Here is a 21,606-nt window from a genome sequence, read left to right as displayed (position 1 = left end):
AATACAGAAAGTGGAGAAGAAGTGGGAGGAGCGTGCTGAAAAGGAAGCTGTGAGGAAGAGTTTTAGCGTACTGCTTCTGCATGAAGTACAAAGCATACAACATACTCCAATCAAGAAACATATCACAAAGATGAAGAGAGACAAACAGGGACATTATAATGTATTTAACGGCACCTCGCATGAATGGCTAGAAGGCAAAAAGAGCTGGCTATGGCTGATCATCAGAAAGAAAGAGTTTCAATACTATTCCAGAGGGAGAAAGAAGAAGAAAGGAAATGAAACTTAAAGTGTGACCCTTGTTCCTTTATCTTTTCCCCCCCTCTCTCTTCTTTTCTGTTTATACGGCATAGAGCTTTAAACTGAAGTGAGATTAAAAGGGTGGGTTAAATAGGGTTGTTAGGGGCTTTTGCAGATAAGGATGGTATATGGGATATATTGTGATTTTTATATGTCCGTGTTCTAAATGCTATTTAAATTGCTTTAACAAAAAACCTAGAGAATCTGGAAAGGAACTAGGCTTAATATGCCTCCTTCTGTTTCATGCAGTTACTAGAGGGAGTGTGGCAAATGGGTCTTGGTAGTCTTCTATTTTCCTTCTCACCCCTTATTTTCTTCTTTGGATTTCTTTCCTTTAAATAAAAGTATAAGAAAGTTGTTGAGACAAGATATCTTCTAGGATTAATAGGGGAAACACTAGGGAGGTAGAGGAAACCTTGTAAATCTGTTAAATTTCAAAACTTAAACTATTGGTTAAGCTAAGTCTACCTATACACTTTCTCTTGCCTTTTGTAATGAAAATACAAGTACAAAACCTTAGATGGCTTGGGTTTTGATGTATGAAAGATGGAGGGTAGGCTGTTACAAAAATCTTTTTGTACACTTTTCTCCTTTAAGAAATTATTTAGTCAATGATATACACAAATAATGGGACTAATAATAGAACATAAAGATGTGGCTGTTTGTTTTTGGGGGTTTTTAGCTCTGTCTCCCGACTGGCTTAGTACCCTAGACTTCAGATTTAAAGGATTGAAGTGTGCCTTAAGAATCTGCTCACTTCGAACATAAATAATTGTAAGAAATGAGAAAAGGAACTGAGTAGTTGGGTAAAAGAGCAAGGAATTTTAAAGGTGCTTGGAGAGATCTAAACGGACCGTGTATTGTATAAATGGGGGGAAAGGGGGGTAGTTGGTTACTCAGTTTCTTTTTCTAGGGATTGATGTCTGTATTGCAAATTTCTTGAAATTTTGGATGTATAATGACTATCTTTTACACGAACCTGATACTAAAAAGTATTCTTTTTAAACAACCTAATAAAATCTAATATATATATAAAAAGATAGTAAGTTATCCAAGGATCTGAGTCTCTGAAGCAGCTATTGTTGATAAGGTTTTGAAAGCCTATAAATATGACAAGTTAAACTGATAGCAAACTTCATCTTTGAAGAAGCTCTTTGCCTGTGACTTTCTTATCTTTGAGTAAGATTTTGCCATCTCCTGGGCATGGAGCAAGGGTCACTGGGTGTGTGTGGGGGAAGGGGAGGTAGTTGTGAATTTCCTGCATTGTGCAGGGGGTTGGAGTAGATGACCCTAGAGGTCCCTTCCAACCCTATGATTCTATGATTCTAAGATATCATGTAATTGCTCTCCTTAATGGTCTTTGTTATAATAGATGGTATCATTTTCTGTTGATTGAGTGGTTATTAAGAATCCACTCCGGAGTCAGGTGCGGAGTCAGGGTCTGTTTGTATGTTGCCTGAAAGGAAGCAATTGGAAAGGAATTGGATTACTTAGGCTACTGCATATCTGGACAAGGGCTAAAAATGGATCCTGCCAAAGTCAAAGCGGTACAGGACTGGCAAACCCCCTCCACTTGTAAATAATTGCAACCCTTTCTGGGATTTGCCATCTTCTACAGTGATTTCATAGAGGGATTTGCCCAGATCTCCCTACCTCTGACTGAGCTTCTAAAAACAAAAGGGAGAGGGGAGCAGGCAAAGAAACCCACATCCAAATTGGAGTGGAACCAAAACTGCCAACTGGCTTTCGATGAACTCAAAATAAAATTTACGTCCAAACCTGTTTTGCAACACCCCGATGAAAATCGCCCTTTCATAGTACAGGTCAATGCCAGCGATACGGCCATAGGGGGAGTGCTCCTACAGAAGGGGGGAGACGGGAAAGCCAAACCATGTGCATATCTATCCAGAAAATTTTCTGAAGCAGAACGACATTGGAACGTCTGGGAAAAGGAAGCCTTTGCCGTTAAAGTAGCTCTCACAGTATGGCATCATTGGCTTGAAGGGGCACGGCACCCGTTTGAAGTTTGGACAGATCACAAAAACTTAGAAGCACTAAAAAGCCCTAGACGTCTTAACGGCAAACAACTCAGGTGGGCAGAATTCTTCTCTAAATTTAATTTCACCCTCAACTTTTTACCGGGGAAAACTAACTTCCTGGCCGATGCTCTTTCACGCATGCCCCAACATCAGAGCAAAAGGGAGGAGACTATTGACACTGTATTCACCCCCCCCCCGGCAACTAGGGGGTGTGGTTACTACTCTCAGCCAAGCCCAAGCAGAGGAAAAGGGGTGGAGAGCAAAAGTGAAAAGCGAGGTGGAAAAAGAAGGGGAGGGAGCACCCAAAGCCAAAATCTCAAACGGCGGAGGGAGACTGGATTAAAGATGATCGTTTGTATATACCAGCCAGCCTCAGAAAATAAATTCTACACCGCTGTCATGATGCCCGTACCGCTGGTCATTTTGGCTATCTGAAAACCCTCCACCTAATACAGAGGCAATTTTGGTGGCCTGGGATCTGAAAATATGTATCCCAATATGTATCCTCCTGCCCAACCTGTATAAGCGCCAAAACAAGGAAAGGAAAACCACCGGGACTCTTACAACCATTAGAAATACCCAATAGACCCTGGGAAGTAATATCCATGGATTTTATTACCGATTTACCTCCCTCCAGAGGCTGCTCCTGTATTCTGGTAGTTGTGGATTTGTTTTCTAAACAAGTACACTTTATTCTGTGTACAACTATACCCACGGCCAAAAAACTAGCTGAATTATTTATGAAACATATTGTGAAGCTGCACTCTTTTCCCTCTAAGGTGATATCGGATCGCGGAGGACAATTCGTTGCCAACTTTTGGCGGGAGCTTCTCCAATTAACAGGAACAGAGCAAGGGATCAGCTCCGCTTTCCATCCACAATCTGACGGACAGTCAGAAAAAACAAATAAAGTCTTAGAACAGTTCCTACGTTGCTACATTAATTTCCAGCAAGACAACTGGGCGGAGCTTCTTCATTTCGCCAAATTCGCTTATAACAACGCAGTCCACAGTTCAACAGGTGAAACCCCCTTTAAAATCGTACATGGCTACGATGGACAAGCATTCCCCTTTGAAATGCCAATGAAAAACAACCCGCCGGAGATCTGCACCAATGGTGGACTAACATCACAGAACAGTGGGCGGCTATCCAAACAGCTTTAACCAAAGCCAAAGCAGACTACAAAAAATATGCCGATCGCCACCATGCGGCACAATGGGAATTGCAACCAGGAGATAAAGTGTATATCACTACAAAAAACCTCAAAGTGGAACAAACCAGCAAAAAGCTGGCTTTAAAATATTTAGGTCCTTTTCCTGTCAGGAAAATAATAAATCTCGTGACTGCAGAAATTATTCTTCCAAAGAATCTACGCCATGTCCACCCTACATTTCATATCAGTTTGTTAAAAAGAGCTCCTGCGCCAGACAAATGGCATCCATCACCAGCAACCCCTATTCCACCATGATTGATGACCAAGTACATTACGAAGTTGAAGAAATTCTGGACTCTAAAATCAGATGCTATAAACTTTACTATTTAATCCATTGGAAAGACTTTGAGGAGGGGTATAGAGAATGGGTGGAGTCAATTCACGTCAAAGCTCCCCATCTGATCAAACGTTTCCATCAGCAATATCCCAACAAGCTGGGGGGAGAGGGGTCTTAAGGGGGGCAGAATGTCAGGGTCTGTTTGTATGTTGCCTGAAAGGAAGCAACCTGAGTAACGCCATGTTTAATTCTTTAGTTGTTTAATCTTCTTTTCCCTCTAGGCCCCACCACCTGCGAGGAGCCGTTTCCATGGGAGAAGACACTGTCTGATCTTTTCTGCAAGCCGAGTCGACCTTGACTAGTGTTCCCACAGAGAACTCTCCTGCTATGTGAACTCTGGGGGGAGGCTGGGCTCTGAGAGTGTGAAATGTAACAACTTCTGTTCTGTATCTCATTCCTAACAATGCCTTGTTCAGCCAGGGTCTCAAATCCTGAAATATGGACGTCTAGGCCTGAATGCTGTCTTTCAAAATAAAACCTTTTGAAATCAAAAGACCTTGTCTTCTTGCAGAAGGGAGTAAGGCAGACTCTCGTGTCTGGAATGCCATAGTCTGACACTAAGTAGATATGCTGTAATAATAAAAGCTTTAAAAGGAAGCAGAGACTCCAGAACTTATCCAGAACATTATCATGATGGGTCCTTAATTGGTGCATTTTGATTGAACCAGTTGAAGATTCTAAACATTCTTCAACAGTAGCTCAACATATAGAACACATTACAAAAGTCTAATCTGGATGTTACCAAGGTGTGTGTGAGACAGCAGCCAGGTCTGGTTTCTCTGGCAATGTACACAACTAATGAATTTGCCTGATCTGGTAAAAAACTGTTCTGGCAGACTCTGTAATCTGATTTACCATTAAAACTGATATATCCATGAGCAACCAAACTGAACCTGATCCTTCATGAAGAGTCCACTTACATTCAGAATCGATTGTTTTTTTGCTCCCAAATCAATTAACCTCTGGTTCCTAGTACTTCTATCTTGCTTGGATTAAATTTCAATTTGTTCACTCACAACCATCTCTCGATGGACTCCCAATACCAGTTCAGATACCAGTTCATTGAAATTAGATGAGAAGGAGAAGCATAATTGAATGTCATTAAAATGTTAATTAGATTTGTTCTCCAAATCTCTAAATGTTCTCCCCTAGCAGGTTCATACAGATGTTAAACAGAATGGTGCTAAATGGAACCTTGTGGCCAGTGGCTAAGGAAGGAAACAATAATCTTCAATACCACCTTTTGATACCTACCTACCTATCACCTTTTTATCCTGCTCCTCTTCTAAGATCAGAGTTCTGTACATGTTTCTTTTTTCTTCCAATTTATTCTCACAACATCCATGTGATATTATTTAGGCTGAGAGAGTTCTGGGGAATTTGAACCTGGTGTTCCAATTCCTATGCTAAAGAACAGTGTAGTTATGTGTCTGTCATTTCTAAGAGTTCAATAAAGAATTAATAACAATGTTTTGGTGAGAAATTTATTTGGACTGTGAATATGCACGGTACTATTGACAAGAGGAACACTTTATTTGTTGCTGTTTTATATATAATGTTATTTTAAAATTAATGCTATAGTTCAAAATGAAATGGGAGATAATATTTGCAGAGTAATGAGAGTTGAAAATGTGTCTGGATCTTTCAAAAACTTTAGAGCCTTCTGTGCTCACATCCATAAGATGCAACCTCTACTGGAACAGCAACAAATTTAAATAAGTAACATAAGAGTAATCTTTATAAAAATGATTATATGAAGCTGCATTATATTGGGTCATACTGTTGGTCTGTCGAGCCCAGTACTTTTTGTGTGACTGCCAGCAGCTTTTCAGGATCTCTTCCCTGCTATGTGAGATCTTATCATAACTGGAGGTGGCAGGGACTGTACCTGATACCTTTTACTTGAGGACCATGTCCACAGGACTGTGCCTCTTCATAGTTCATAACTATGATACATGTACCCAGGGCTTTTTTTCTGGGAAAAACGGTGGTGGAACTCAGTGGGTTGCCCTTGGAGAAAATGGTCACATGGCTAGTGGCCCTGCCCCCTGATCTCCAGACAGAAGGGAGTTTAGATTGCCCTCCACGCCGCTCAGCGGCACGGATGGCAATCTAAGCTCCCCTCTGTCTGGAGATCGGGGGCAGGGCCACCAGCCATGTGACCATTTTCAAGAGGTTACGGAACTCCATTCCCCTGCGTTCCTGCTGAAAAAAAGCCATGCATGTACCTGCTTTGAGATATTTCTATTGCACACTGCTCAGTTTATGCTGCATTTACTTTCATCATTAGATGGTTTTAAGCAGTTTAGACAAAATAAAAACAAAATGAGATTCACACATACAGTGCACTAGATCCCATGCATGATAGAATGGCTCGTTAGAGGGCAAGTTAAGAGAGTAAAAGTTTTAAAAAATGCTGTTCATTTCTATCCATTGTGGGAATGATGGAAAAACCACAGGAATCTTGCTTAAGGTAATGTTCTACCGATCAATTCAGCCAACATTAATTTTCAAAGGTTTTATTCTGCAGGTGATACATATGGGGTGGGTGAATGAGAGACTTCAGGGAGCAGATTCCCCACAGCTGTATAAATTCAAGTTCCTGGCGCTGAAGGGTTCATCGTTCTACATTTTCACCACACCTCCGGTAAGCAACAATTTTGTATGTGATTATTATGGAAATCCTTTGCCGGTACTGAAGAAGTCCCTTCCTATCAGATAATGAAGGAAGGTTGAATCTACAAAGGAAGTTCAGAATAACTCTTTCAGACACCTTTAATCTCTTCCTCCCATGCATAAAACATCAAGATCCACAGGAGCTGGACTATTCAAAGTTTTAATAATGGCCTGTGAGACTTCTTTGCTTTTCAGCTCGGTTTGAGACCCTGGTGGTGTGATCCAAGGCCCCAAAGTGTCACCAGTGAACTATTACATTGCCTTTAATGTGGGATTTGAGGTAGATATGCTAGTATAGCATATTAGGAAGATCAGGAGCACAATGCATCAAGCTTTGAGGTGACTTTTGAATAAGCAGTGGGGCTTTTTGACATTTTTCCTCCATAAGCTGCTTTGAATCTTGGGGAAGTTTCAAAAGTTGTTGGCGATACAGCACTGTGAGTCAGAAGTCTCTCAGAAGCAGAGATGTATATAAACTTCATACACAAAGCTAAACAGGACTTCTCTTGATTGTGTCCCAAGGTGAATCACTTTAAAGATCTATTTTTTTCTTTGCATACTCAGTTTAGAATGCTATCTTTCTTCATTTCCTCATAAGCTTCTCTGATGCTTTAGAAGGAGATACAAAAAAAGTTAAGATATTGGAAGGGACAATGAGCATCTCAGTGGCACAGGATCTGATTCAATATATCAAATGGGTTCTACAGTATAATGTTTGGAAAGGATTTAGTTATGAGAGCTCATAATATGAAAGGAGGGGGGAGAGGAATCTTAGGCTTGGTTCCTAAAAGGCATGAGCGCAGTCACAGAGATGAAGGCAGCTTTACTTTTCCCACTTCTCACTGCAGTCTTCTTTCTCTCCTGAAATCCTTGGGTCAGAGGTCCAGAAGGAACAATGTGAGGCACAAATTGGGAGTCTCCAGCAGGCAAAAGCCATGTCCTTTTCTTTGCAAACAGAAAAGGCTATTGTGCTGGTGGAGTTGCCTCTACCCTGAAGGAACCGCTCCATAGGATCCAACCCAATATTTCTGTCACCTGGCATGATATTAGGTACCATCTACTTACTCTCTCAAAACATCCCTGGTACGAATTTGTTACAGCAGCAATAAAAGCTTAAGAACCCCACTTTTTAATTAAAGAAATCAAACAAGGGAGTAATCAAAATGTTTATAAGTGTATGTTAATTTAACTTATATTTATTTAAACTGTATATATTATATTACAACTAATGCTTGAGATTTTGAAACTCTTGTCATCAGAGGTAAGGCATACAGTGATGATCAGAGCTACTCTCTGGGTAAATAACAGACAGGATAGTTAAAGAATTGAATTGAATTGCATGCCAAGGTGCTAAGGAATTCAAGATACATGCTAGATGTGAAAATAACATCATATAAATACTGATTTAGATTTGCTAATTCAAGGTTGGGAAATTCCTGGAGATTTAGTGGTGGAACCTGGGGAGTGTCAGGTTTAGAGAGGGGAGGGACCTCAGTGGGATATAGTGCCATAGTTTCAGTCCTCCAAAATAGCCATTTCCTCCAGCAGAACTAAGCTGTCGTCTTTAGATCAGATGCAATTCCAGTAGACTTCAGGCAAACCTAATGGACTTGAATCCAGAGAAGGTTGGCAAGCCTCATGGGCTTGTGCTTGGATCCAGAGCAGGATTGCCAGCCAGTGGCTGGCAGCAAGTGGGAGTCTGGGAGGGACAGGGAAATGGCGGGTGCCATTGGGAGACAGTGTTATATCACATCTGTGGAAAACCTGGATGTCACATCTCTCCAGGAATCACCAGAAACTCTATGGTAAAACTAACAGCTCTAACTGTAAATTAAAGCTCTTCAGATATGACAGAAACTTAAGATTTCTGTTAAATTTCATGAAGAGAAGGTCACATAGAAGATATTTATTTATTTATTTATTTATTTATTTATTTATTTATTTATTTATTTAATTGTATTTATATTCCGCCCTCCCCGCAAGCAGGCTCAGGGTGGATAACAACATTTAAAACATTTCATATAAAACATTTAAAACATTGTACAAAGATATTAAAATAGCACCACTCTTTTCTTGATGGCGGCATATTCAAGAGGAACTTGATATTAATGGCAAATGTACATCAGGAGGAAACCTGCATGAAAAAAACTGAGCTGGAAGTGGAAAGTGAAAATGAACTGCAACACTTCCAAGTGTGCCAAGCAAAGAGAGGACAATATACCGTAATTTCTATTTGTTACTTTGTTCATGGTTGTTCAAACAAAATATAAAAAATTAAAACTCAGTTACATAATACATTATACAATTATACAATATGTATACAATATGTCCTTTAAAATTATTTGTGTATGTACACAGATAAACAGAGCCCTAAACACCACGCACATTTACAAAGTAATGCCTATTTTATATATTTATTAGTTATTTATTTATGGCAGTACAGGTACGTATGATTTGCCAGCTTCCTTTGTTTTAATGAGCACCTGTTAAATAAAATGTGTTGACAGATACTTTGACTTCCTATAAACAGGTGTGCTTATTGCGAAAAGCACCACTGTCATTAGCACTAATTAGCACTGCTAATTTGAAGAATGGTCAAGAAGAATGCGCTATTCTTAATCATTTCATTGAAGTAAACACTCTATGAAGGTTAGTCATATGGATATGGTAGATCAAGTTTATTTGGCATACTCTTCACAATTATTTAAATTTTGTTAATAATGACTACATATAAAATCCTGGCAATTCTGAAAATGCATTGATGTTTCCATTTTTTATACATTTCATGTTATTAGGCAATGATTTTATCTTCATTTTATCTGTTTTTTTAACACTACACTTCTGAGGCCAATTAAAGTGAGCTGTCTACTGTTTATAAGATTTCTTAGACAATATATTTATTTGGTTTTCATGTAGCAGTCATGTAACTTTCATGGTTCAGTTCATACTTTATCCAGTACTGGAAGATGACAACAGCCCCTGGGCCCCTTTCCAATCCTGCAACCAGAGCTGCTTTCACATGGAGGACTTTCCCTGCCCCCCCCTTTCCCCGTTATGTCATTCTGCATTTACGCTTCAACTAGGGGTTGCCCATTTTTGTCTCTAAAAGAAACACTTTTTAAAAAACCTGAAAACCTCATATTTTTTTCCTGCAAGCGATTGCTTGAGTGTGCCTTATAATGGGTCCAGAACAGAAACCTTCAGTTTCAGTGAAGGGGAATGCCTTCTCCCTGTCCACCGCTCCCCCCCTGCACCTATACATTAGGTTGCTTGCTTGCTTGCTTTTTACTTTTCAATATTTCTCAGCTTCACTGACAAGTCATAACTGCAGAAGGAAGGGTTTTAGGCTTTTTAAAATATGCTGTTTTCTTTATTAAAAAAACTATTTTGGAATAGCACAGTTACGCTATGCTTGTTATTTCATGTGGATTTTAGCTTTAAGAATAAAAGGGGGCAGGGGATTGCAAAAGAATGAATGGTACATCTCTTCCTCCACCTATATATTAGATTTTTAAAAATGTATTCTTCATCTCTGTAAAGTCATAACGTTGTTACACTGTTATTCAACTACAGCAATTCAAAATCCCATTTTTGTTTGCATCTCCCAGAGTGTCTCTATGCAAGACATCTTATATGAGTAGGATCAAGTGAAGAATCTTACACTTGTTCTCCCATTGTGGATACATGTGCACTGCTAAGGGAACAAAGTACACTGGAATATAAGACCACACAAGAGGGTCCCAGCCTCAGCCTGGCCAAGCACCTGCTGGCCGCCCACAGCTGCATGGCCTTCGGCACGCACCTGTGCCTGGAGCTGGGCCAGCCTGCCCTGGTGGCCGGGCTGTGCCTGGAGCTGGGCGCCGAGCTGCATGCTGCTGCTGAGCCAGGCCAGGCCATGCCGGCCCTCCTGCATGCCGCCGACCTCCTGGCTGCTACCCAGCTGCGCTGCCTGCACAATGTCCCCTCAAACCTGCTGCTCTGTTGGGACCATGATGGCACCCTGGCCATGCTCATGCAGATCCAGCAGCTGGCTTAAGATGCCCCTGGGCCCGTGGCTCCTGCCCCTGCTGCTACCACCACTGCTGCCTCTTCCTCTCCAGCCAACCTTTGCCCAGCGCCTTCCTCGACGAGCTTCTCCACTTACAAGGTGACCCACATCCTGCTCCTGCTCCAGCCGTCGCCCTCCAAGCTGCTGCCTGAGCATGCCCAGACCTTGGAGAAGTACTCCTGGGAGGACCTGGACGCCTCTGCCAGCTATGTGCTGCCTGAGCTTTTCTTGCTGCTCCAGTCAGCCGTTATGGCATGCCAGGAGAAGGACCTGGAGGCACTCAAGGTGCTGCAGAAAGATCTCTGGGTGCTGCTGACTCCGGCACAGAATTACCTCCTCCATTTGGTTGTGCAAGAGGTGATCATCTCCTCTGGACAGGAGATTTGATCCGCAGCTCTTTTCCAAGCATGGTGCATGATTGTTGGAGCTGCCCCAAGACTCTGGGACAAGGCCTTGTTTTTAGACAATGGAGGATCTCCTGTGGAAGTGCTCTGACAGAAGTTTGCTAGTTGGAGCTGATCCTGCGGAGTGATGCCTGCCAGCTTACCATTGTCCGTTGTTTTTTCTCTGTGTCTGAACATCACCACTGCAATACAGGATCTTCTCACCACTTGGGTGACCATTTCCTATCATCCTGAATCTCTTACATCTCTTTGATGATTCCTCATTGGACATTGCTTTGAGGGTAGCACATCAGGACTCTTACAGTGGAATTCTGAGAAGAGTTGCTGCAGTCTAAGCCCTTTGAAATCAGTGGGCTTGGACTGCTGTGGCTCTATTTAGGATTTCACTGTTAGTATGGTCCTTACATTAGGGTTTCCTTTTTGGATTCCACAAGACTTTTGCTGTAACCATTAGTCGCCTGAGATTCTCATGTCCTGTTGTAATCTTTCCCCAAACTGGAATGCTCTATGTTTCCAGTGAGAATATTTTTTTTAGGTAGATCTGGTAAATTTCCTTAATGTCAGCAATTAAATCTGCGTAAGTTTTCATTCCTAAGACCACACAGCAAGCAAGTCACTTGAGCATCCCCATGCAAGATGTATTGTGTAGAGAGATTCCCACTGCTGTAATTACCTTAGAAGGGGGAGGGAGGAATCATCCAGTCTCCTGCCTAGTGCAAGATGTGTGTGTGTGCATGCGTGCTGTAATAGGAGTGGAAGGCTTCAAGGTTAGCATTACTCCTAAGCAGCGCTATATAAGTAGGCAGGGTTTTTTTTAAAAAAAGGCTTGTGTTGTTGTGCCATTCCTCTTCAGCACTATGCATGTACCTAAAAAATTTAAAACGGGAAAAGAGGGTTGTTGGTGATTCATGGTAGAGGAAAGACAGTAGCGAAGGGAGGAGGAATGCATGCCTGATGTAAAAGGGAAAACCAGATAACATTGTGCCCTATGGAGTCTCCATTGCAAGAGAGAATTGGGAAAATATTGTGCCACCAACACGATGAGGACAGTAACACTCCCTAGTGTGGGAGTGCCCCAGAACAGTATTAACAGTAACTCCAAGATTTTCATATCTTGATACAATTATGACCACACAACCTTGCAGCTTCATAGCTCTTTCTATCTTCAGCCACTATACAGAAAAAAAGATTACTGTAGATTACAAACACAGGTTTGTGACCCAGTCCTAAGCGATATCTGAACTAACAGTGTTTCAAATGTTTTAGAATGGCAGGAAGATTTTGCAGGCATGGAGTGATGTTCTGATTAGACAAGGGCACGAATTGAAATATGAATCAAATTTCGTGATGAATCAGGCCGATTTGTGTATCATGAAAACGCATTTCGTGGGGCCACGTTTTTCACGAAATCTATGACTTTGGGGGCTGATTTGTTCGATTTGTGAATGCTTTGTTATGCCAAACAGGCTGGCATCGATCCGTTGATACCCTAGGCAACATAGGCCTGGAATGTCTGCAGACCTTTTCTTGCTGTGGAAACCCCAATCTTAGCCCACATAACCTTGATAGGCAACTCTCCCTGCCCACCTGATATCTCACATTCTGATCTATGAGAGCAATGAGCAGGGGGGAGATGGACCTTCTGTAGCCATGAGAACACCAATCTCAACCCTCCAAATCCTGTTAGGCAGGTCTGTCTGCCAACCATAGAGCTCCTATTCTGCTCTATGTGATCGGTTCTTATATAAGGCACAGCTCTGTGCCTCCTGCTTTCAGTTCCAATATACAGATGGAGAGGGAGGAGCTGTTGTTGGGATTTGGAGTGAATGAATGAATGAATTTATTTGTGGTCAGAGACCATAACAATGGAAATACATCCTTAGCAATCAATAGAATAGTTAAATCCAGCGTAAAAAGGATATAGAAAAATACATTTAGCATTTAAAATCTTATCTTAAAATGTATATAGTTCTCTGGGAACTGCTGTAATTCTAATATTTAAAACACTGACATTAAAATAGTTAAAATCGTAAAAAGAGCAGGACAGACTATGTATGGCTATTCTTTTTATTATGGAATTTAACCAAATAGAGACAGAATTTGGCTATTTGCCTGGAGATAGTTGGATTTTCATCAATTAAGAGTTTCTCCAGGCAGGCCTTATTTGCCTCTGCAATTGGTCTGTCTAAGAGTGGGGAAATAAACTTGTCCCTATAGACTTGATGGAAAGGACAGCGAAAGAACATATGAATAAGTGATTCCACTTCACCAATGGAGCAACGGCAGCGTCTGTCGGGATTTGGAGTGAGGGGGAGTGGATTTGGGAACTTTGGGCTGGATTTGCTGCTTCTTCAAAAGAAACTGAAAAGACTCTTATTTTCTGCTCTTGTCCTTCCTGAGAAGATTGTGGGTGAGGGTGCCTTTGAAGTCTCCCTGTGAGTTTGGCATCTCTGGGTATGAACGGGACCCTTGTAGGGCCCTGGGATCTGATGAATCCTGAACCCAACAAATCTTTTCGTGAAACGGACAATTTCATGAAAGTTCGTGGTTCATGGTCCATGGAACGCCATGAATCACGAAACTCAGGGTTCTTTTTTTCCTGTTCTGTGCCCATCCCTAGTTCTGAATGTATTAAAGTAATATATTCCAATGCAAACATTTAGAATTGGATCAGAATGAATTATTTTATATATAAGCAATTTAAATCATCAATTTAAATTACCAAGAAAAACCACTTATGTAATCCATTGATTTGAATCAGGTTTCCAGTTTCTTCTTCCTACATTTCTTGAACATGTATGCATGCTAAGTGGTTACTATAATATTAAAGATTACTAGTTTGTATTTGAATAGGATCTAGGAACATAATTCAAAGTGGGTCATACTTGGTTCATAGAGTATACATGTCTTTTGTATTGCACATGTTATGTTAACTTAGGAAATTGGTGTGAAATTAAATATTACGTTTGGGTCATTCTTTATACACATAAGGATACCAGGCAAGATCAGTTACTTATAAGTGCCAGTGGCAATAAGAGGCATAAGCCATGCCTGTTACCCTTTCTTGCACCTTTGGCCCCAGCAATGCTGCCAGTGCCCCAGTTGCTTGAGTGAGGCTTTTAAACTTGTTTGTATTACAGTTGGCTCATTTTAAACCAGGGAAATGTAAAACGGATATGTAATATATTTAAGGGGTGATTTTTTAAAAGCATTGATTTTTAATAATACCAGTAAGTAAAAATATTAATTTCCTTTCTGGAACAAAGTAATTTTATACGTGCACAAATAAATGTACTGTAAATAGTAAAACTGAAAACTTGCATTACCTTGAAACCAGTTATTTTAAATGCATTAGAAAAATCCCATAATGGCAAACAAGCATAACTTGTCAATTTAGCTGTAGTTAACAGCCACAGGGTAGAGTGTGCTTTCAGCTCATGTGAGCAGGCCCAGTCCTCCAGCCAAGGCACTTGAGTGACTGTAAGTTGTAAAACAATGTAGAGGGCATTGATGCACCACAGGAGCGCGGCACGCTCCCAGTCAACAGTAATACAGGTAATTATTGACATCCTCCTGGGTCTATGCTGTCATCAGCTGGGTCCAAGCTATTGCAGCAATGCCACAGTGGCTTGGCTTGGACCCAACAGGCAATAACATGGGCCCAAGAGAGGATGGGGGTACCCTGACTGGATGACAAAATACCTTAAACAGACTCAGTGGATGAGGCGTACCTGGCCAGTGCTTGGGATTAACTGACAAGTGCGTCCTACAACATGCCTCTAAATCTTCTGCAATACACAGGGGCAAACTTGGTGATTCTGTGGACCTTGGCAAAAGCCTAGGATAGGGACCCAGAAGTACTGCCACCCTCCCCATGCCCCACCACCACCTCTGCCAGGGCCAAGCAAGAAGCAGCCCTCACCCAGCAGCCTTGGACTGCCTGAGCCTTGTATGGGGCAGTGAGCAGGTGGCCCAAAGCCCAAACAGGATGGGTGTAAGTGGTGGTGGCAGGAGCCTGCTCTTTTCTTTCTTTTACCTCCTGCATTTGTGCATGGCACTGTAGACAGTCTGGCCCCTGCAGCTGCATCTGTTGTCCATTGGCTAAGACTTCCCCTGGCAATCCACATGCATACTTCAGCAGACAAATCCATGTGTGTGTTCAAAGCAAAAAAAAAATGTAAATTGCTTTACTCCGTTCAAAACTCTGCAATTGCAATGCACTTAATTTCCTGTACTGAAGGCTGGTAATCTTCATATAACATACTTCTGAAGCACACATTTGGACTTCAGTTAGGCTACTCCTGAAACAGCAGCCAACACAGACTGAGACAAACACATTGATTAAATGCAAGTTGGATGAAAGTTGTCTGGAAGTTCTCTAATTATAATAAGGACCACAGTGTTGTCAACTGTGACATTCAATTAAGTTTAAAAAATTTTAAATCTTGAACACAGATGTAAACAAATGAGTGTCCTCACCGTCCCCATATCTTGTTTAAAACGCTAAAATGAAGCAGAAAGGAAGTATTAAGACAATAAATTATATATATATTGGGAAAAAGTGAAATTCTATTATGACTTTTAATTACAGCTTTCTGGCCTATTTGGAAGGAGAGCCTTTATTAGTGTTAAAGTGACACAAGCCTGAAAAAAGATAACTTAATGTATCCAAATTTTGCTGTAATTAAAACATCCTGTAATGTTGTTCTTGCAATACCTTGATTACATCCACTGTTTTGCTTTCTTTCCATATAACATTCTGATACAAAAAGTGAATTATAGACTAGTGCACATATGCATGTTTAATTGTAATTATATTATTTCTTGAATTTATACCCTGCTTACTAGCTAATTAAGCTAAGTTAGCAGCTCAAAAAGAATGTTAAAATATTTCTTATTGTCAAATATCATGAAAGAGAAACCTACATCTGTAAACCTTAAAAATGGCTTAGATCAGTAGTAGGATGTTAAAACGTACTCCCAGTGAAGTGATATTTATTCAGTGGCTTGGAACCTGCTTGTGAATCTTTGACTTGCTACTTGTTGCTCTTCTGAAAAGCATTCCGTGAGGCACTCATCCTATGTTCCAGGAAACTGGGCAATTTCTTTAACAATCAGAATCAGTACTATGGGCCCAAGATAAAACCTATTCATTTTTAATATGCAACACAACTTGTCTGTGATGATATCATAGTTGCAAAGATGAAGGGGTAGGTGTATGAGAGACTATCCCTCGTGTGCATGTGCATCTGAATGAAGTGGTGGAATGTGGCATACCACATTGCATTGATTAATGCAGCATATATAAATAATCTAACATGACAGAAAGAACTTTCATGTCATCTTAAATCATCTCAAATGCTATGTTTTTAAGTGGGCACCGTTCACACATTCAGCTACTAATCCTCTAGCATTAAATGATAAAGTTACCTTCATGCACTTGTTAAGTGGTTTTTTAAAAAAAAGAGGTTTATACAGGGCTTTTTTTCTGGGAAAAGAGGTGGTGGAACTCAGTGGGTTGCCCTCAGAGAAAATGGTCACATGGCTGGTGGCCCCGCCCCCTGATCTCCAGACAGAGGGGAGTTTAGATTGCCATCCGCGCCGCCAAGCGGCGCAGAGGGCAATCTAAACTCCCCTCTGTCTGGAGATCAGGGGGCGGGGCCACCAGCCATGTGACCATTTTCAAGAGGTTCCAGAACTCCATTCCCCTGCGTTCCCCCTGAAAAATAGCCCAGGGTTTATATATAAATAAAATTAACTGCAGGTGAACAGGATATAAGCCAGATGTATAGAAAATGTTGAGGAGAACATTCTCAATACCAATCCTTATATTTGCTCCACTGTTTTGTTGTTTTATGCTATAAAACCTAGTCATCCTCTAATATTTCATTCCAGAATTAATGTGCTCATTTCTTTTACTAATTATTAATCAGTACAAGAAGACAAAATCATTTGTGCAAAATCGTATTCTCCATAATCATGAATTGCTGGCCCATAAATACATTTGTCATTTTGATTAGTATTCTTGTATTGGTACTCTCTTACTCATATTTCTTTTGTTATAAAACACCATAAGCATCCTAGCAGGTTGGGTTGCCTACAACTTAGAGCAGAACCACAAGTGACAAAAGGCACAGATTGGACACTTGTCAGCTTCCCTCAAGTTTTGATGGGAAATGTAGGCAACTTGGCGGAATGTTGGACAAGTGACAGTTGAAAAGTCCATTGGACAGCAGTCAGAGAGCGAAGCTGCGAGACCAGGATGCCTACATTTCCCATCAAAACTTGAGGGAAGCTGACAAGTGTCCAATCTGTGCCTTTTGTCACTTGTGGTTCTGCTCTAAGAGGGGGAAAATGGCCTTCCCTTTTAATACAGGGAAGGGTAGGTTGCCAGTAGGCTTGCAAGGTCCCCCCTGGCAGCTGGTGGGTGGTGGGCAGACTTACTGGGTTGTGGAGGGAGCTCACTGGCAATGTCATCATGTTTCCAGCAACATGCTGATGTCATTCCCATGAGCCTGGAATGAAGTGGAGGATGCCATGATGCTCTGGTATTTGGGCATAAGACTATCATTTAATACCAAAGTATCTCCGGTGTGGAGTTTTGCTGCCTTTATGTGACCTGTATATGGTAATGGCACTTCTGTAGTGGCACTTCACTATAGGGCTCTGAAATGGCCAGTATTATGCTGCCGACCTACTTTTTACTTGTGTTTCAAAATAGTTTTTGCTGCCACCAAAGCCTTTTTGCTTTAGATCTCTTCAGTTTGTCTTGTATTATAGGAAGGCCTAGTTATAAATGGCAGTGACATAATGGTCAGTGTGTAGGGGTGGCTATAGGGTTGCCAGGTCTCTCTCCCCTCCTGGTGGGAGGGGGGACCTGGCACTTACCTCATGCTGTTCACGTGTCTCTGTTCATGCACATAGGGAGCATGCATGCGCTCCTGGCATATGTGCAACAACGTCATTTCGGGGAGCGATGTCATCGCACTGACTGCGTGAATGATTCCGAGCTCCACGTGGGGCCAAAATTGGCCCCAAATGAAGCGTAGGAGCACTCGCATGGTGAGCATGACAACATCACTCCCAGAAATGATGTCATCACACACCCCCAGGAGCGCATGCACTGTGCATGTTCCCAGGGTACTTACCAGTGGTGGGTGACCTCTGGGAGGCTTGCCACCTCCCACTAATCACTGGCAGATAAGCAGGCATGGAGGCAAAGCCCTGGGAGTTTGCCCACCACTGATGGGCACCTGGGAACCCTAGGTGGCTGTTGGGGATCCTATATTCCAAATGGAACAGGTGTTTTGCTTAACCAGAAATAGAATTTATTTGTAAGTACATATGCATAATAGTTGCCGTTTTATAAACATAACAGTTTCAGAGTAGGTTCATAAGCTTGGTAGTATCAAAATAGGTATAGATCTTATGTTTATTCACAGACTCAGTCACAAAGACTAATTTTCTACACAGTTGCCACTTAGGCTAAAAATGATAAACACTCAGTCACGAAGATTTATTTCCCTCAGTTGTTCACTTCTGGAATAACAGAATAACTCTCTCCTTATCAGTCACACAGAGTTCCACACAGACTGACTGACTAAATTTCCCCTCAGCACTGACTAAAAACTGCAGTTCACTCTGCCTGCTAGGGTACAGCCACCATCCAATCAGAGCCAGCTTCAGTCACCCATCCAGCTCCCCTCCTACATTTTTAACCATGGTAAACATACGTTCAAAACCCTCATATTAAGCAGCAGAAACAAAACAAAAACTATTAATATGGCAAAGCATTACACCCAGCTTCCCTTAGTGATGTGCTCATGTCACTTCTGGGTGTACAGGGAGTGATGTTAGCACATTGGGACCCTGCTGATGTTCTCCTTTTTTGCCATCCCCCACCCCCAGGCCAGCTGAGTGTCCGCTGGCAGCAGGAGAAGATCCCTTACTTCAAGTAGGAAAATGGAAGGCCTGTCTACCAGCCTTCAGTTACAGCCCAGAGTTCTCCTGGCATTACTGCAGATCAGACTACAGAGGTCAGTTTCCCCTGGAGAAAATGACAGTTTTGGAGGGCAGACTCTATGCCATCACATCCATGCTGAGTCCACTCCCCAAACTCAGCCATCTCAGGCTCCATCCCCACATCTTCAGGAACCAGAAATTGAACCAAGAGTTGGCAACCCTAAAATAGGTATCACTTCTTGGCCTTTTGGCTAAGATCAAGTGCGGTTTCCTAAAATGGGTAGCTGATGCTTTTCATGGCATGGAGGAAATGTCACTGGCAAGTCACATCCCATTAGACTTCTATTATCAGTGCAGGAGATTTTTTTCCCTCCAAGTTGATGGGACCCCTACTAGCAAGAGATATACTTGTATTATTAATCAAAAATCTAGTAACCTTAAGTAAGTCTCTGACTCAGAGTTTTACATTTGCTCTAATTTTCCACCTACTGTTTCCTGCTAGCTACTTCTGTGCTTGTCAGGAAAAACTAAGTAAAAATAAATCATGGTGCACAGGACCTAATCCTACCTGTGAAACTGTGAAACAGTTACACTGTGAAACAAAAGTGCATACATAATCTGTTTGCCTGATGCAAAATGTCAGACCTAATGAGACCTATGCTTTCCTCTTAGTGGCTTCCTTTGTTGTAGGATGAATAAACTGAAGATATCAATATGAGTTTTCCCTATTCTTGTGCTTTTTAAATATACAGGGTAGTATCAGGTCTTAGACTGAAGAATCCTCCAGCCTAACAAGACCTACCTTCAACTTGGCTCTTCTGTTAGAAAAAGAGCAACTTAAACTGGAGGAAGGCTTCAGACTTTGTTTTGTGGAGTGGTAGGAAGCAGTTTCCAGTCTTCTCCTTACTCGAACGATTTTGGATTTGAATCTGCTGTCCTAAAATGCTTAGCGAAAGCACTGGACCAAAGTTTGTGAGGCCCTTCCATTACAGCTTTACTATATTTTAGATGAAGTTAATAAGGAAATGGAAAACGCTGATAAACTTCCCTGCAAACTCTGCCAAACTTGCTGTACATTTTGCCTTTTAGGTTTGGCAAGAAATATTTGTACAAAATTTGTTTGCTTGTTTTGTTGGATGAGGTATTTTGGATCGGCACAGGGACGTGTGCCACCTTTTCCTATAAAAACATACCTTTGACGCTTTTCCCCCAGCTTTGGTGCTCCACAGAGGGAAGCAGGGAAAATACTAAAACTACCAGGTCCTCACACAACACACATTGGCACACACCTATTAAGAATACTAAGTTTCTATTAGTGGGAGAGGAAAGAGGCAGGGATGGGGGAATAATGGCACTTTTCATGAATTTTCAGGATTGACATCATATCACTGGTATAACATTGATGAAATGCTCTAGGATTTGGACAGAGTGTCATGGTGGCAGCCCATCATTGACAGGACGTCTGGGAAGTGATTTCAGGTCATTGGCACAATACTGCTTTTTCCAACATTTCCCCCCACCCCTAAAACACCAAGGGGTGGTGGACAATAACAAGGAAGGCAGGCAGGTATCCATGCTGCCAATTTACCATGCCTTCCCACTGCTTTCAGTTCTGCAGGGTGGCAAACCAAAAATCCAGGCACACGTTTTCCCTAAAATCCATCTTCTGTTTCCCCGTTTCAGTGAAGGGGAACATTCTTCATATGCATATCTTTGCATACCTAGAAATATATCCTAGTGCATATTTTCTGGGAAACTTTTTTCCATCAGACTTGCAAGCTGATGACAAAGGAACCCTTCTTGCAGAGATCAGCACATTCATGAAAGTTGAATTACAGCGACAAAGCCAAGTATCAGCATTGTCAATCTTGATGGGTTAAACCAGTTTTTTAAAAGCTAATCTATTATTCAAGAATTGTATGAAGACTTCAGCAAAAACATTGAATGGAAAAAAAAGGCTTAATCCCTTGATCACAATGGCTCCCTTATAACAAAACCGACATCTCAAAATGGTTTAATCTATCTGCTCGGGTTGCATAGTCTTTGTTAGGTTTGGCTTGGGACCTTATCCAAGATATCTACCCTTCTGTGAAAGAAGAAATAAAATTTGCAGAATACTATCAGGAGCATGCTTTTAATCAGATAAACTGATAATTACTTTAAAAAAAAAGAAACTCTGACAGCTTTTCTATTGTTATAATAGAACTAAAGATTACTTTTAATGTTTGCCTAATTTTAGCAATGGCCAATTTGTGGCTTGCAGACCACATCAAATCTCTATGCTAGTTTTTCTGAGACTTCCATTCGCTTTGGCTTATCCAAGAAAGGCGCTGGGAGAGAATCCTGAAATCAGATTAATGGAGAATAGGTTTATCAGTGGCTATTAGCCATAGTGATGAAAGGGAACTTCCACATTTGGAGGCAGTATACCTCTGAATATCAGCACCAGAAGGTGACATTAGGGAAAGTCTCAGACACTACACTGTGTTGGTGGAGCTCCAGAGTAACTGGTTGGCCACTGTGTGAGACAGGATGTTGGACTAGATAGATCACCAGTCTGATCCACCAGGGATCTTCTTCTGTTCTTATGAGCCTCTTCCCTTCCTATTCTGGTCAGCTACAGGCCCATA

General features: G+C 41.4%; 1 protein-coding gene across 1 annotated transcript in view; it reads left to right on the top strand.

The window, feature by feature from the left end:
* The window catches only part of SNTG2 (syntrophin gamma 2), a 439,152-nt gene that overhangs the window by 359,015 nt on the left and 58,531 nt on the right, over positions 1–21,606 (top strand). Inside the window, exon 12 of the mRNA XM_054979235.1 lies at positions 6,417–6,533. Coding sequence (XP_054835210.1) covers positions 6,417–6,533 — 117 coding nt within the window. The remainder of the gene's footprint in view (positions 1–6,416; positions 6,534–21,606) is intronic.

Source organism: Eublepharis macularius, chromosome 1 (assembly GCF_028583425.1).
Source record: "Eublepharis macularius isolate TG4126 chromosome 1, MPM_Emac_v1.0, whole genome shotgun sequence".
NCBI classification, from domain to species: domain Eukaryota; kingdom Metazoa; phylum Chordata; class Lepidosauria; order Squamata; family Eublepharidae; genus Eublepharis; species Eublepharis macularius.
The sequence above is the reverse complement of the archived record's forward strand: the minus strand, read 5'-3'. Positions and strand labels throughout refer to the sequence as shown.